At 47.0% G+C, this 16,236-nt stretch overlaps 1 protein-coding gene across 2 annotated transcripts in view; it reads left to right on the top strand.

Moving 5' to 3' along the window:
* The window catches only part of KLHL22 (kelch like family member 22), a 41,736-nt gene that overhangs the window by 24,298 nt on the left and 1,202 nt on the right, over nt 1-16,236 (top strand). For both annotated transcript variants that reach the window (XM_042961962.1, XM_042961963.1), the window contains exons 5-6: nt 5,864-6,056; nt 13,385-13,618. In XM_042961962.1, coding sequence (XP_042817896.1) covers nt 5,864-6,056; nt 13,385-13,618 — 427 coding nt within the window. The remainder of the gene's footprint in view (nt 1-5,863; nt 6,057-13,384; nt 13,619-16,236) is intronic.

Below are 16,236 nucleotides of genomic sequence, written 5' to 3'. Positions count from 1 at the left end.
CCACTTTTTTTTTTTTTAATTTTTTTTTTAACGTTTATTTATTTTTGAGACAGAGAGAGACAGAGCATGAACAGGGGAGGGGCAGAGAGAGAGGGAGACACAGAATCTGAAGCAGGCTCCAGGCTCTGTGCTGTCAGCACAGAGCCCGACGCGGGGCTCGAACCCACGGACCGTGAGATCATGACCTGAGCCAAAGTCGGACGCTTAACCGACCAAGCCACTCAGGCGCCCCACACAAATCCACTTTTGAGGGCAGAACAAAGAAACCAACGCAGATCCCCATAGCCTCAGCTACCATTAGGTGTCTAGGGCCCCTCCACTGTGCTTTGGCTTGATATCGTGGGATTTGGTGCATGTGGGAAGTCTCCATCTTCTGTAGGCTGAAGGAAAGCTGGCATTGCAGAGAGAGAGATTGCCAGCTGCTTCCATGGCTGTGAGGTACTGACCAAGTTCATGTTCATGTTTCCATCTTTGGGGGTGGAGGTGGGATCTGGCCTGGCCATGCCCCATGAGGGCCCCAGCACTTCTGCTGGGAAGAAATCACCTTTGTTAAACTGATGAGACGCAAAGCTTGGCAGCTCAGTTGAGGTTAAACAGGAGGACATGCTGAGTACAGAAAGGAGGAAACAATACTTTGATTTTCTCTCTAACAGAATAACCTCCACAGTGGGTGTGGCAGCACCAGGTTCAGCCTTCCCTTGAAAAGCCTCAAAGCTTCCTTTTTAGGGGCCTGTTTCTTTCACAGTGGGAGGGCCAAAGCCACATCTCCCTGCTGAGGCAACCCACAGACCTACAAAACAGACCTCTCCAGGGTGTTATGGTCACCAGCCTTTAGCATACAACGGGGTGGTTGTATGCCCACTGGGAGGCCAGCCCTGGGGCTTTCCCAGAGGGCCATGCCGGCAACAGTTGGGGCCACTGCCTGCCCTTAGTCTGCCCTTTTACTGCTTTGATGTCCGTTGCACTCAAGACTAGTCTAAATTCCCCATTGGTGAACATGTGCTCTGAGTCCCAAGCCAAACTCTGGAAAATGCTAGTATCAGCACCAGTGTTTGATAACCATGGCCTCAAACTCCAGTGAGAAGGTTAGGTCACTGTGGCAGGTAGGGTTGGTGAGGCCTACCTGGCAAGGGGAGGTATCTCAGAAGGGTTGGGATGCAGTATCTGCCTGGGGTGATGGGGTGGTGGTGAGGGCCCTGGTGTCTGTTCTCTCTATAGGGTGAGAGTTCCTTTAATCTCTTCATAGACTTTTAAAACTGCCAGATGGGTCTTAATTTGAATGGTCTAAGAGTTAGGTTCTCTTCCCTCTCCCCTTCCTTAATTTACCAGCCTTAGGGTCTACAGACTCTCAGAATATGAAAAGACAAAATTTGCAGTTAGTTAGAGTTTGCATTTTGAGGCTTGAGGATTTAACAGATTATATCAGAACACTGGTATAGGAGCTGCATATAGGAAGTTAACTCTCTTGGAGCAAATTTTATTTGTACCCCTCCCCCACCCCGCTTTCAAAAGTCCACATTATTCCACTTTGCTTTCATGAAAGACCTATGTTAGTGCCTATTTTCACTAACCAGTAGAATTCCAAAGAGGATTTTCACTTTTACAAAAACAAGACGAAAAGAGAAGATCATGTTCAGCATTGGTTTAGCAGTGAGCCTTTATAGAGGAGCTTGCACCCTTAGCGAGATGGCCCTTCCAAGTGCCTTCCCCAGGAATGACACCCAGCATCTCAGCATCAAGTGGCCATAGCTTTGAACTCTATTTGTAAGCATCTGTGCTTTATCTCCATTTATTTTGTGCATTCATTAGCAAGGTGTGACTTCAGGTATCAGAAAAGCCCTGAGAACGGTTATTTTTTGGGCCTGGGAATGCTCAAATTTTTTTCCATGTAAACTAATTGTAATTGCTCTGTTTTATGCCATTTCAACTTCTGAAAGGTTTCCAAGAACACCCTACTTTCAGATGGGAGAGGGCAGAGCCTGTACTGATATGCCTTACCTGGGAGTGGCTTTTTGCCCTCTGACCTTACTTAGAATAGCCACTTGTTTTTAACGTGGGGCATTCCCATGTCTGTTTGTATTTTAAAATATATTTTAAACATTTCTTTGATTGTAAGGGACTTCATCAATAGTCATAGGAATGTTGGAGCGCCTGGGTGGCTCAGTTGGTTAAGCATCTGACTTCGGCTCAGGTCATGATCTCACGGTTTGTGAGTTTGAGCCCCGCATCAGTCTCTGTGCTGACAGCTCAGAGCCTGGAGCAGCTTCAGATTCTGTGTCTCCCTCTCTCTGCCCCTCCCCTGCTCATGCTCGTGCTCTCTCTCTCTCTCTCTCTCAAAGAATAAACAAACATTAAAAAAAAAAGTCATAGGAATGTTGGGGCACCTGGGTGGGTCAGTCGATTGAGTGTCCAACTTCAGCTCAGGTCATGATCTCACAGTTTGTAAGTTTTGAGCCCTTCATTGGGCTCACTGCTATCAACATAGAGCCCACTTCGGATCCTCTGTTCCCCTTTCTCTTTGCCCCTCCCTGCTCTTGCACATGCTTTCTCTCAGAAGTAAATAAACATTAAAAAAAAAAAAAATAGCCATGGGAATGCTTAAGTTGTGGAAATACAGAAGAAAAACGGTCTGCTCAATTTAACAAGGACTCCAGAGCGTTTTGTATCCACTGTAGCTTGAGCTTCCGAGTTTGCAGTAGGGTGATCTAAATTCTGCCTTAAAGTGACTAGAACTGTTTATATCCTTCTGTAGCTAGTTTTTATTAGGAAAAATATTACTTGAGAACTTATTCTGACAAAGTAGAAAATCAAGAAAGAAATGTGGAATACAGGACACAGTGGGGAGATAAGAAATGAGAGCAACTGTGATTGTGTCTAAATTACTGATGTATGGTGTGTGTATGTATTGCGTGCGTGTGTGTGTGTTAAATCTGAAACTGCAAATCCAAATGAATGCATCTGAGGCAGCTGTGAGGGCCGGAAGGAAGCAAGCGGAAGCATCGGGTGGGTCTTGCTTGTCTCACTCTGGTGGATGATGCTGACTTGCACTTAACTAGAGACGGGGTTGGGGGAACATGTACATGAATGAGTGTTGTACACAGGAAAGGCAGTGGGAAGCGCCATCCCAGTCAGTTGGCAGGGCCTCACGAGTGCCGAGCCCCTGGACTGGCTTGGGCTCCGGTCCCCAGCTGGACCTTCAACTGGCTGGGCCTCTCGTCATTGAGTTCTTAACCGCCACCTTCTTGGGAGGCCCTTCCTGGTCCCCGTGAGAGAGCTCTGACCTCCCGGCCCCCTCTGCCCAATAGATTATGATCTCTGAGTAGATCACCCTCTCTGTACCTCAGTTCTTGTCCTTTGTGGCGTTTGTCATTATATGGAGTGCTTGCTTACGTGTTCTCTTTAGCCTGCTTCCCATCTACAATGGAAAGAAGGGTCCTGGTCTGGAGTTTGCCTCTGGATTCGCAGCACTGAGCACCGTGCCTGATCCATGTTGGGTCGCCGGTGAATATTTGCAGAGTGACTGAATGATTTCACCTATGGTAATCTTTGTTCAATTCACTGATCCCTGAGTTACAGCGAAGTCTAGGAATACAGACTTGAGTCAGTCTTAACGAAGTCCCTTTCTGAGCCCTCACGATAGCTTTTGGAGGCAGGTGGCATCCCCCTGTTGGCCAGGTGCGGAAACTGAGTGAATGTCAAGGGAGGGAAATCAATGCCCAGACACACCCAGCTGGATGGGGCAGACCAGCTGTCCATCCTGGGTCTGTGTGACCCACATGCGTGTTCTTTCTCTCCTGTTGGCCCCAACCCCTGAGCACCTTGTTTCCTGTCATTCCTGTCTGTCAGGGAAGAGCTGGCCAAAAGGTGCAGGCAGGAAGAAGCAGCTGCCTAGCGCATCTGGATGAAACTTATCTCTTCACCAACCAGTGTGGGGCACAGACCCAGACCAAAGCAAACTTTGCTCACTCTCTAATGAGCCAGTTGAAGTTCAGCTTGTCTTCTTGGGGTTGGTCTTTCTGTGGAGAAATAACCACTTATCTGAAAGCGGCTGTAATTATGCATGAGCTATTGAGCAAGGAGGCTTCAGAAGCAGGCACTCAAGATGCTGGTGACTGAGTGGATGTCCAAGGGAAGGGGACAGATGCAGGTCAGGGGAAGAGTGGGCTTGGCCCTTGGGCTCTCAGGGTCCTGGTCCCTCAAGGTTCTGTAATCGTCTGTATTGACCCAAGTAGCATACTCGCCAGTGTGCCCCACGGAGTGCCAGGCCTGGGGCATGGAGTGCGGCAGGGCTGAGTGCTGGCAAGGTTGGTGTGGACTGGGCTGTAAGGGCCTCCCCAGCTGCTAGGCTAGTGAGGATTTTGGTGTGAGTGGGGGCTTTGCTGCTGAGGGTAGGATCGGTGGGCAGAGGGAGTGTGGGGTTCCGTTCAGGACTGGTGAGCAGCCAGCTGGAGATGGTTAGGAGGCCTTTGCAGTGTGGGTCTGACATGCAGGAGGAGGAAGTGAGGGGTGATAGCTTGTCTCCTGGAGTGATTGAGATCCCGTGGGTTGGGCATGTGAGGCCCCTCAAAGGCAGATGAGGGGAAGCACGACCTCAGGGGGGCTATGGGAGGGGGGCAGCCACACAAAGCAGGTCAGAATGAAGTTGCTTGGGGATACGACTTTTTTTTTTTTTTTTAATTTTTTTCTTAGTGTTTATTTATTTTTGAGAGACAGAGAGAGGCAGCATGAGTGGGAGAGGGCAGAGAGAGAGAGAGGGAGACCCAGAATATGAAGCAGGCTCCAGGCTCTGAGCCATCAGCCCAGAGCCCGACGCGGGGCTTGAACTCAAAGACCACGAGATCATGACCTGAGCCGAAGTCGGACGCTCAACCGACTGAGCCACCCAGGCACCCCAGGATACGACTTTTTAAAAAAATGTTTATTTTTGAGAGAGAGAGTGGGCGATGGGCAGAGAGGGGTACAGAGGATCCAAAGCAGGCTCTGCGGTGACAGCAGAGAGCCCAGTGCGGAGCTTGATCTCCATGATTTGAGCTGAAGTCAGACACTTAACCGACTGAGCCATCCAGGCACCCCTCTCCATCAGCCTTTTAAAAAATCATATCCCCAGGGTGCCTGGGTGGCTTAGTTGGTTAAGCATCAGACTTGGCCCAGGTCATGATCTCGTGGTTTATGAGTCCCATGTGGGACTCTGCATTGACGGTGTGGAGTCTGCTTGAGATCCCCCCCTCCCCCCGCCCAATCTCGCTCTCTCTCTCTCTCTCCCTCTCCCTCTCTTTCTACTCCTCCCCCATTTGTGCTTTCTCTTGCTCTCTCATGATAAATAAACCTTTAAAAAAAGGTTGATGGAGAAAGAGAGATGTGGGAGATGGCTCTCATTCCACCAGCTGGCAACAGGACAGCTTAGGAGAGGTACCTGAAGTGATGGAGGTGTGGTCTGTGACAGGATGCTGGCAGACGACTCTGGAGGGAGTGCTGGCATTGGCCATAGGCCGGGAGGCTGTTGTGCCTGTCCAGGGATGGGCATTCTTCAATGGGGATGGGACTGTGGGGACCATGGATCTGGATAGGTGAGATGGGGCAGCCTGGGGTGGACAGATAGGTGGGCTAGAAACCCCCCATGAGGTCACCCCTAGAATATGATGGCATCATGGGCAGAAACCCGAGTTCCTGGTCATGCTTTCCAGGCTCCATGCTGGGGACATATCCGTGTTCAGGCATGTAGCGGCCTGCTGGTGTGGCTGTGGGTAGGCCTGTGCTGGTGTGTGAGGGCAGCTGGGGTACAGTGATGGAGCAGGAGGTGTGGGCCTGCTGGGCAGGCTTTCTGGCCTATCAATGATCCACTGCCTTCATGTTCCCTCAAAAGGTATGACCCAAGGCACAACCGCTGGTTCCAGATCCAGTCCCTGCAGCAGGAACACGCCGACCTGTGTGTGTGTGTTGTGGGCAGGTACATCTATGCGGTGGCGGGTCGTGACTACCATAACGATCTGAATGCTGTGGAGCGTTATGATCCCACCACCAACTCCTGGGCTTACGTGGCTCCGCTCAAGAGGGAGGTAAGGAAGCCCCTCCAAGTGGGGCCTTCTCCTGTCTGCTTTCCTTAGATGGTGTGCAGAGTGAATGTGTGGCCAGGCCAGGGAACTAGGCCCAGTGGGTACCTCCAAAGACTGCACTGTGATTGGGCGGGGGACCCCTGAGGTTCAGCCACCCCCGGGGAGATCCTCCCGAAGCACGCATCAGACTCCATTCCCCAGAATTTCACCTCTGTCTCGCCCATCAAGGGTCTCGCCACCTTGTCCCAGGAAGCTGCTTTAACCCTGCAGTTCAAATGTAGACAGAAGCCTTCCCCTTGTCTGTCCTTCAGGACAGTGGAGCTGAGCTGGGACGTGTCCAAAAATGTTAAACAGAAGGGACACTACCATAGAGGAGGTCTCAGGAGCCTCAGACTTATACAGGCCTCCTGGAGGGTGGGGCCTTTGAAAAGCCAGAAAACCAGTTTAGAAGTCGTATTTCATATTTATTCATTTGTTTTTTAAAATCATGTGCATCCTGCATAGTACTTTGGTCCGATTTGAAGATGTTTAAAATATGGTCATTGTGCAAAGGTGGTGTTTTAGGGATGTGCCTGTCTTATCTTATGGACTTGGGATATTAGGACCCTGGCTGTAAAACCAGGCACAAGTTCCTAGGGTAAGGAAGAGGCCTCAGTGATCCAGGTCCCATGTTTTGGGTCCTACCTCAGAGCGGGGTAGGCACCCTTCCCATATTGGCATTATAACTCGGGGAGCACCTTCTATGGCCCAGGCTACTTTTGGGCATCTCTGAGCCCTCTAGTGGCAGAGGATGGTGTGGGGACACACATGGGGCTATTTCCCAGGCTCTGCCATAAGAGCTCCTGCCTTTCTGAACCTCTTTCCAAACCTCCCCTCTTTATCTCTCACCTCTCTCCCAATTCCCTCAGGGTAGATTTTGACCTCAGGGGGCTGAGGGTCTTCCTGATGGGCCCAGCTCTTTTCCAGGGCCCATGAGGCCTCTGAGACTGGGGTCTCCCACTGTAGTTCTCCCAGGTAGGAAGCTAGCCTGCTCCTTGCTCTTCAGCTTTGGGGAAGGAAGCCCCCTTTGGTGGGGTACTCACTATCCTCATTCTGGAAAAAGGAAAATATTTCGTATGGGAAAGATCAGGGGGTCATTGAGACCTGATGGACACCTGAATTCTGTTCTGGAAAGGAGTGAGTGGGAATGGGGGGCTCCAGGGGTTCTTTGTCTGGGGCTGCCTGGTGAAGCTGTAGTTCTCCGATGTGGCCACAGAGGGGCAGCCTCGATCTTCAACCTGCTTCTCCCCAGAATGTCAGTGTTCCTTCCTTCCTTCCTTCGTACTGTTTGTTCATTTCAGCTACTTTTTATTAAGCACCTACCATATACCGTGTTCTGGGGATCCAGTGGTGATAAGAAATGAGAAAGGATTTCGCACGCGCGCGCACACACAGGTCATGGCGCTCACAGCCCATGTTAAGAGAGACTGCTTTTAACCTCTAAACAAATCATTAAAGTAACTGTCTATTGTGCTAAGTGTGTTGAAGGAAATTGAGAGAGTTGAGCTCAGCATTGCTCAGGGAGGGGTCTTTGGCAGGACTAACCCGAAAAGACTGGGGAAGACCCAAGCAAGATGTTGATTAGACCAGGGTCTAAAGGAAGCAGCTGTTGGGAGAGGGAAAAGAAGCTCCCAGGCCAGGAGGGGGACTTCCCAGTTCTGAATAAAGAGGGTTGGCATGAGGAGGGATTGTGAAGGGATGAGGGTAGAGGGGAGCAGCTCCTGAGCCATCAGGTGGTCCAGGTAGGGGCCACTGTGGCTTGTGCTAGGGTGGAGGCTATGGGGAAGGAGGGAGATGGGCAGGTTCGAGGTGTAGTTTGGAAGTAAACTGACCAGACTTGCTGATGGATCAGATGTTAGAGAATGAAAGGGGATAGATCATGGAAGATGCCCAGGTGCCAGGTTTGAGCACCTGTGCTGATGACCAGGCCGCAGACCAAGAAGACAAATGAGTTTGGGAATGAAAAAGAAAAGGAAAGGTTTCATCTAGGACACGATAAATATTGCAATTGGAAATGTCAGTTTGGCATTAAAAGTGAGCTCAGGGGAAATAGAAATGTGGGGGATTTGTCAGGACATGATGGTGTGCACATGAACAGCTGTGATGAGCTCAGAGGAGCAGGGATGAAGAGAAGGTTGTGGAGGGGCAGCCAAGGAGGTAGACGAGAAGCCTGCCAGAGAACAGGGGATTTTCTCCTGTGAGCAAAGGGGGCCCACAGGTCCCAGAGAAGGCAGCTATGCAGTCCACATTGCCAACTCAGAACCCACATTCAGACATAGCAAATGGCCGAGAGGAAAAAGCTGTCACACAACCCCATCCATTTGTCATGTCCTCTCACCTGTTTCTTAGGGATCCTCATAATGCTGAGTCCCACCAACATGGCATCATTAAGAACTGGTTGCTGACATGCCCCCAACAGACCATGAACTCTCTGCCCCAGCAGCAGGCAGAGTGTTGCCTTCCTGTGTTCCAGAGGAGAAAAAGGAGATCTCTGCAGGGATCTCTACTCACTTAAAAAACCCCTCCAAGAGAATTCACACTTCTAGGAAGATAGAGTAGATACATTCTTCTTGATTCCTCTGTGCTAAGTACAACTCAAAACTCTGGGCATTATACATAAACTTAAGACTCGGAATGGTTGAGAGAAGGCAGTTCAGCTAGAGATCTCAAGAACTGAGGACAACACCACACACTAATGTGTTCCCTGGGTTTTCTTTTTGCCTCATATATCTCATACTTGTAAGTAAAGACGCTGACAGCTGGTAACACCGATGGGAAGCAAACTTCAATGAATGTATAAAAATTGAAATCCTACAGTGTGTTCTCCTACTCAAATAGACTCAAACTAGCAATCACCAACAGAAATCTCCAAATCATTGGAAACTGAACAACACACTTCTAAATAATCCATGGGTCAGAGGGGAATAATAAAAATACCTTGAAGTGAATGAAAATGGAAAGGCAGCATGTCAAAATTTGTGGCATCCAGCTAAAGCTGTGCTGAGAGGGGAATTTGTGGCACTGAAAGCATATGTTAGAGAAGAAGTAAATCTCAAATCATTTATACAAACTCCTATCTTAAGAATTTGGGAGGGGCGCCTGGGTGGCTCAGTCAGTTAAGCGTCCAACTTCAGCTCAGGTCACGATCTCGCGGTCCACGAGTTCAAACCCCACGTCGGGCTCTGGGCTGACGGCTCAGAGCCTGGAGCCTGCTTCCGATTCTGTGTCTCCCTCTCTCTCTGACCCTCCCCCGTTCATGCTCTGTCTCTCTCTGTCTCAAAAATAAATAAACGTTAAAAAAATAAAAAAAAAAAAAGAATTTGGGGGGGGGGAGCAAAATAAAGCCAAACCAAGCAGAAGAAAAGAAATATCAAAGAGCAGAAATTAGAAGTTAAAAGCAGTAAAATCATAGAGAAAATCAACAAAATAAAGAACTGGCATCTTATTAACAAGATCAACAAAATTGACAAACCTCTAGTAAGTTTGAGAAAGAAGAAAGAGAAGACACAATTTAAAATATCAAGAATATAACGGGACATAATTACAACCCTGCAAACTTCAAAAGGATGATAAGGGGGATGATACTATGAACAACTCTACACATGTAAACTTGATTACAGATGAAATGGACTAATTCCCCCAAAATACAACCTAACACAACTGACTCAAAAGTAAATAGATAACTTGAATAGCCCTATACCTGGTAAGAAAATTAAACTTCGCAGAAAGAAATGTCCAGGCCTAGTAGTATTGAGGAATTCTAAACATTGAAAGAAAAGCTAATACCAAATCTGCATGAATTTTTTTTTCTAGAAAATGGAAAAGGAGGGAATACTTCCCAATTTATGTTACGGGGTTAATATCGATAGCAAAACCAGACAAAGATGGTACCAAAAAAAGACAAATCTCTCAAGTCTCTCACATGTATATCTCTCATATACATATAATATCCTTCACTGAATGTTAGCTAATACAATTAACCCCCTCCAATAAATACATGACAAAATGGAATTGATTACAGAGATGGGAGGCTAGTTCCGTATTTGAAATTTAATCAGCGCATACTTGACCATGTTAAAAAATCACATGTCAGTCAAAGCAGAAAAAGGATTTGACAATATGTTGCATCCATTCGTGATTAAACTCAGGAACTTAGAATAGAGATGCTTTTCTTCAACTTGCTGAAGAACATCTATAAAAATCCTACTGCTAGTAGTGTGTTTAATGGTGAAAGACTGAATTGAATGCTTTTTTCTTAAGTTGGGGAGCAGGGCAAGGATGTCTGTTCTCACCACTCTTATTCATCATAGTTCTGGAGGGTCTAGCCAGGGAAACATGGCAAGAAAAGAAAATAAACGCATGCAGCTTGAAAAGAAAGAAATAAAACTGACCCTACAAATCAATAAATTGTCAAAAATCTAAAGGAATATACAAAAAAAAAAATCCTAGCACTAATAAGTGAGATCAGTAAAATTGCAAGATATAAGATAAAAGCATATAAGATATAAGCATAAAAAAATCAATTGCACAGTGCCTGGGTGGCTTAGTCAGTTAGGCATCCATCTTTGGCTCAGGTCATGATCTCGCAGTCCGTGAGTTCAAGCGCCATGTCAGGCTCTGTGTTCACAGCTCAGAGCCTGGAGCCTGCTTCAGATTCTGTGTCTCCCCCTCTCTCTGCCCCTCCCCTGCTCATGCTCGCTTGCTCCTTCTGTCTCTCTCTCTCTCTCTCTGTCTCTCAAAAATAAATAAAGATTAAAAAATTTTTTTAAATCAATTGCATTTTTGTGTACTAGCAATAAACGTGGACACTGAAATTATGAAGATGATACTATTTACAATTGCTCAAAAAAATGAAATACATAAGTATATATTTAACACTTACAGGATTGATATGCTGAAAATTATAAAATACTAATGAAAGTTATAAAAGAAGATGTAAATGAGTGGGGAGACATACCATGTATATGGATTGGAGGACTCAAATAATAAAGATGTCAGTTCTTCCCATATCAATATATGGGACCTAGAATACCTCCATTGTGTAAAAGAATAAAGTGGGAAGAATCAATCTGCCTGATTTCAACACTTAACTACATAGTTATGGTAGTCACAACCATGATATTGGCAGGGGGATAGACACATAGATCAGTGGAACAGAATGGAGAACCCACAATAGACCCACACAAAATGCCCATCTGAATTTTGACAAAGATGCAGAAGCAATTGAATGGAGGAAAGATAATCTTTCAACAAATTATGCTGGAGCAGTTGGACATCCATAGGCAAAGAAAGTGAACATCAACCCAAGTCTCATAGTTTATATAAAAATTAACTCAAATGCCTTATGGGCTTATATGTAAAACAAAGAGCTATATTTATTGGGGGAAAGTAGAGAAGTAGAAGAAAATCTTTGGGATCTAGGGCTAGGCAACAAGGACTTGGACTTGACCTTTCCCAAAGGATGAGCCGTAAAAAGAAAAATTGATAAAATGGACTTCAGCAAAAGTACAGAGGGGATGTACAGATGGCAAACAAGCACATGAGAAGATTTGCAACATCATTAGCCATTAGGGAAGCTCAAATTAAATTCATAGTGAGAAAACCAACTATCAGAGAAACTAAAAAAGAGGACTAAAAAATGGCAACACCCAGTGCTGGCAAGGATGCTGAGAAGCTAGGTTTCTCATACGTTGCTGGTGGGAATGTAAAATGGCACAGCTACACTGGGAAAGAACTTCACAGTGTCTTTAAAAAGTTGACTTCCGGGGCGCCTGGGTGGCGCAGTCGGTTAAGCGTCCGACTTCAGCCAGGTCACGATCTCGCGGTCCGTGAGTTCGAGCCCCGCGTCAGGCTCTGGGCTGATGGCTCAGAGCCTGGAGCCTGTTTCTGATTCTGTGTCTCCCTCTCTCTCTGCCCCTCCCCCGTTCATGCTCTGTCTCTCTCTGTCCCAAAAATAAATAAAAAACGTTGAAAAAAAAAAAGTTGACTTCCAATATCTTGGGTATTTTCCCCAGAGAAATGAAAATTTTGTACTCAAATATTTATATCGGTTTATTGCTAACAACCAGAAATCGGGGCGAGGGACATAGGTGTGATTACAAATCGGCAACAGGATTACAAATTGGCAAATCCTAGTGGAAGTGGCAATGTCCTGTGTCTTGACTATGTCAACATAAGTGTCCTGGTTGTGTTTATTGTGCTACAGTTATACTAGCTCTTACTACTGGGGAGTCTGGGTAAAGGGTACATATGGTCTGTATTATTTCTTACAACTACATGTGAATCTACACTTCAAAATGAAAAGTTTAATTTAAAAAAGCACCAAAACCTCCCAACCCCTACCACTGATGGGAGAAGACCCAGACCCTTGGTATATGTCCTGCCCAGTGCTCTCTCCCCTGTTCTCCACCCTGTCCACCTCTCCAGCCCTTTACTGTGTCTCCACACAACCTGAATGTTAGTGACTGGCTCTGTAACACAACTCTGGAGCTTCCACACCCCATGGGGCTCCTCTACCCCTAAAACACACAGTGCTCTGCCTTGGGGCCCATGGGCCCAGCATGAAGGGCCTTGCTCAGGGTGGGTGGAGTGAGTGGGTAGGAGAGAGGAGGATGTGGTAGGGACCAGTGTGAGGAGTCCAGCTGGCGGGGCAGGGAGGAGATCCTCTGCCAGGGTGCATGCATAAGGCTGAAGACCAAAATCAAAAGCAGGGTGGTGTATTTTCCTCCTCCACACATAAGTATCACTAAAATGGCATTATTCTTGGTGTTGATTTTGCATCTCACTTTTTTCCTCATCATGTCATTATATATTATTTGTGAACAGATTTGGAAAGTGGGGTCAGCAGTCCTGGAGGATTGGCTGGCCATTGGGAGTGGGGGTGTGGGGTTGCGGGGGGAGGTGGAGGGCACTGAGCGTGGGTCAGGCAGTCCCAGAAGTGCTATCTATTCTCCTGTGTCTGGCTCTGAAAGCTGTGCTTTGACTGCTTTGGGCCCCCCATGCAGACATCTCCTTTAGGGGCAAGGGAAAGAGAGATTCCATTCTCCACCTTGTAGAAACTCAGAGTTACCTCTGGGTCCACAGACTGTCCCCTGTTGGAGTAAGGTCGGGGTGGATGACTTGGACTGTATCAGGGAATATGCTTGCAGAACGTGAGGTGGAAGTTGGGATGCCATGAGGCATGGGGCAGCTTTGGGGGTATGAGTGGCTTTGGCAAGGGCTCCTGGTTGCCCTCCCTCATGGCCCTCTTGCCCCCTTCCCACTGTCCCGGTTCTCTTGGTGGCCCTGAGCAGGTGTATGCCCACGCGGGCGCCTCGCTGGAGGGGAAGATGTACATTACCTGCGGCCGCAGAGGGGAGGACTACCTAAAGGAGACACACTGCTATGACCCAGACAGCAACACCTGGCACAGCCTGGCGGACGGACCTGTGCGGCGGGCCTGGCACGGCATGGCCACTCTCCTGGACAAGCTGTATGTGATTGGGGGCAGCAACAATGATGCTGGCTACAGGAGGGACGTGCATCAGGTGAGCAGAGCTGGGCTGCCCACCTACACATTATTCCCATCCCTTTTAATTGTTATGGATGAAAAATTAATTGTAATGTGTATGCCTTTTTAAAAAATAGACTTTATTTACTAAAGTTTATGTATTTTGAGAGAGAGAGTGGATGTGGGGAAGGGGTAGTGAGAGGGAGAGACAGAATCCCAAGCAGGCTCTGTGCTATTAGTGCAGAGCCAGACTCAGGGCTCGAATTCATGAACTGTGAGATCATACCTGAGCTGAGATCAAGAGTCGGACACTTAAAACCACCCAGGTGCCCAATAGACTTTTTTTTTTTTTTTATGTTTACTTATTTTTGAGAGAGAGACAGAGTTTGAGCAGGGGAGGGGCAGAGAGAGAGGGAGACACAGAACTCAAAGCAGGCTCCAGGCTCTAAGCTGTGAGCACAGAGCCCGACGCGGGGCTTGAACCCACGAACTGTGAGAGCATGACCTGAGCCAGTCAGATACTTAATGACTGAGCCGCCCTGGCACCCCTAGACTTTATTTTTTATAGCAGTTTTAGATTCTTGGCAAAATTGAGCAGAAGGTACAGAGATTTCCCATATACCCCCACCCCCGCACACATGGTCTCCTCACTATCAACATCCCCCACCAGAGTGAGACCTTTGTTACAGTCAGTGAACCTACGGTGACGTGTTGTTACCCAAGTCCAAAGTTTACATTAGGGCTCACTCTTGGTGGTGTACATTCTATGGGTTTGGAAAAATGACATGTATCCACCATTATAGTATCGTACAGGGTACTTTCATTTGTTTTTATTATTAAAAACATTAATTATAAAATTAATATAACCACCTTGCAAAATGTTTGAATAATGGATAAGGGTGAGGAAAAGCACCCATAATCCAGATCAGTGCCACTATTTTTTAGTCCTACCCGTGCATAGTTTCCACCTAATTGTAGGTAAAGAGCATTCCATTCTGCTTCTGGCTAAAGTTTGTTATGGCTGTTTTCCAGTTTAATTCTTGATCTCCATAGCCACCTCTTCTACCTCAGTGGCTCTGCAGAATTCTGTCACGTTGATGCATCATTTGGATTGGTTCAAGTTTTAACTATTTCAAGTAACATAAGTAATATTTGCTTTGTAGAACTTTTCAGGTATTTTGGATTATTTCCTTAGGTGAGAGCCATTCTTCTCAAAGCGTGGTCCCAGACTACCAGCATCCAGTCACCTGGGAACTTGTTAGCAATGTAGGTTCTCAGGACCCACGCCAGACCCATGCCCGACCCACTGAATTGGAAACTCTGGGGGCAGGGCTCAGCAAATCTGTTTTTATTTATTTATTTATTTATTTTTAATGTTTATTTATTTTTTTTGAGAGAGACAGAGTGCAAGCCGGGGAGGGGAAGAGAGAGAGGGAGACACAGAATTCAAAGCAGGCTCCAGGCTCTGAGCCGTTAGCACAGAGCCCGACGCAGGGCTCGAACTCACAAGCTGTGAGATCATGACCTGAGCCAAAGTCAGATGCTTAACTGACTGAGCCACTCAGGTGCCCCTGAGCAAATCTGTTTTAATAGGTCTTGAGTGGTAAGAACCCCTGGGCTATAGTGGATTAGTTTCCTATTGCTGCCATGACAAATCACCACCAACTTAATCACTTAAAACAACATAAGCAAGTGTATTCTTACAGTTTCTAGGTCCTAAGTCTGTTGCGGTCTCACTGGGCTAAAATCCAGGTGTCATCAGGGTATCTGTCCTTTATAGAGGCCCTTGGGAAGAATCTGCTCCTTGCTCACTCAGGTTATCAGAATTCGGTTACCCGCGTTTGTAGAACTGAGGTCCCTGTTTCTTTTCTGGCTGTCGGCTAAAGGTCCTTCTTGGCTTCTGGTCGCCTCTGCATTCCCTGGCATGGGACCGCTTCATCCTCAGCCAGCAATGGCAGGTTGTCCTTTGACTTCTCTCGTGTTAGACTTTCTCCCCTCTCCTTTCAAGGACTTGTGCAATTAGGTGGGTCCACCCACAATATCCAGGATAACCTCCCCATCTCTAGATCCAAACCCTTAAGCACGTTGGCAAAGTCCCTTTTGGCATGTAAAGTAACACAGATTTTAGAGATTTAGGGCATAGACATCTTTGGAGGGTCACTTTTCTGCCAACCACAGCTGGAGAACCGAGTGTGATTATTAAGTCAAAAAGTAAGATTTTTGTGGCTCTTAGTACACATTGCCAAATAGCTGTCGTGGAGTGTCAAATGCGCAGTAGTATGGCTTCATTACACATTTGCTAGCACTGGATCTTGTGATTTTTCTTCCCCCAGTGGCTGCCTGTTGTCAGGGACAAATTTAACTCCTATTTTACATTTTTTGGATTATTAATAGGTTGAACATTTTCCCATGTATTTGTTTACTGTTTGGGGTAATTTTGGAGACATGAGAACGTTGATGGTCATCTCTAGTCATCAAGTTAACTATTTCCACATTTTATCTGCACTTCCCTCTGTGTTGGGTACTTTGTGGGGCAGTTACTTGGGGTCCCTGTCCTCAGTCAGTTTCAGTCTTATGGAGGGGAGAGAACCCAAGACCTTGGAGAAGAACAGCATGCCAGTGTGCCAACTGGGAGATGCCCACACACCTGGGGCC

This window comes from Panthera tigris, chromosome D3 (genome assembly GCF_018350195.1).
Source record: "Panthera tigris isolate Pti1 chromosome D3, P.tigris_Pti1_mat1.1, whole genome shotgun sequence".
NCBI lineage: Eukaryota > Metazoa > Chordata > Mammalia > Carnivora > Felidae > Panthera > Panthera tigris.
This window is presented reverse-complemented; position numbering and strand designations above follow the sequence as displayed.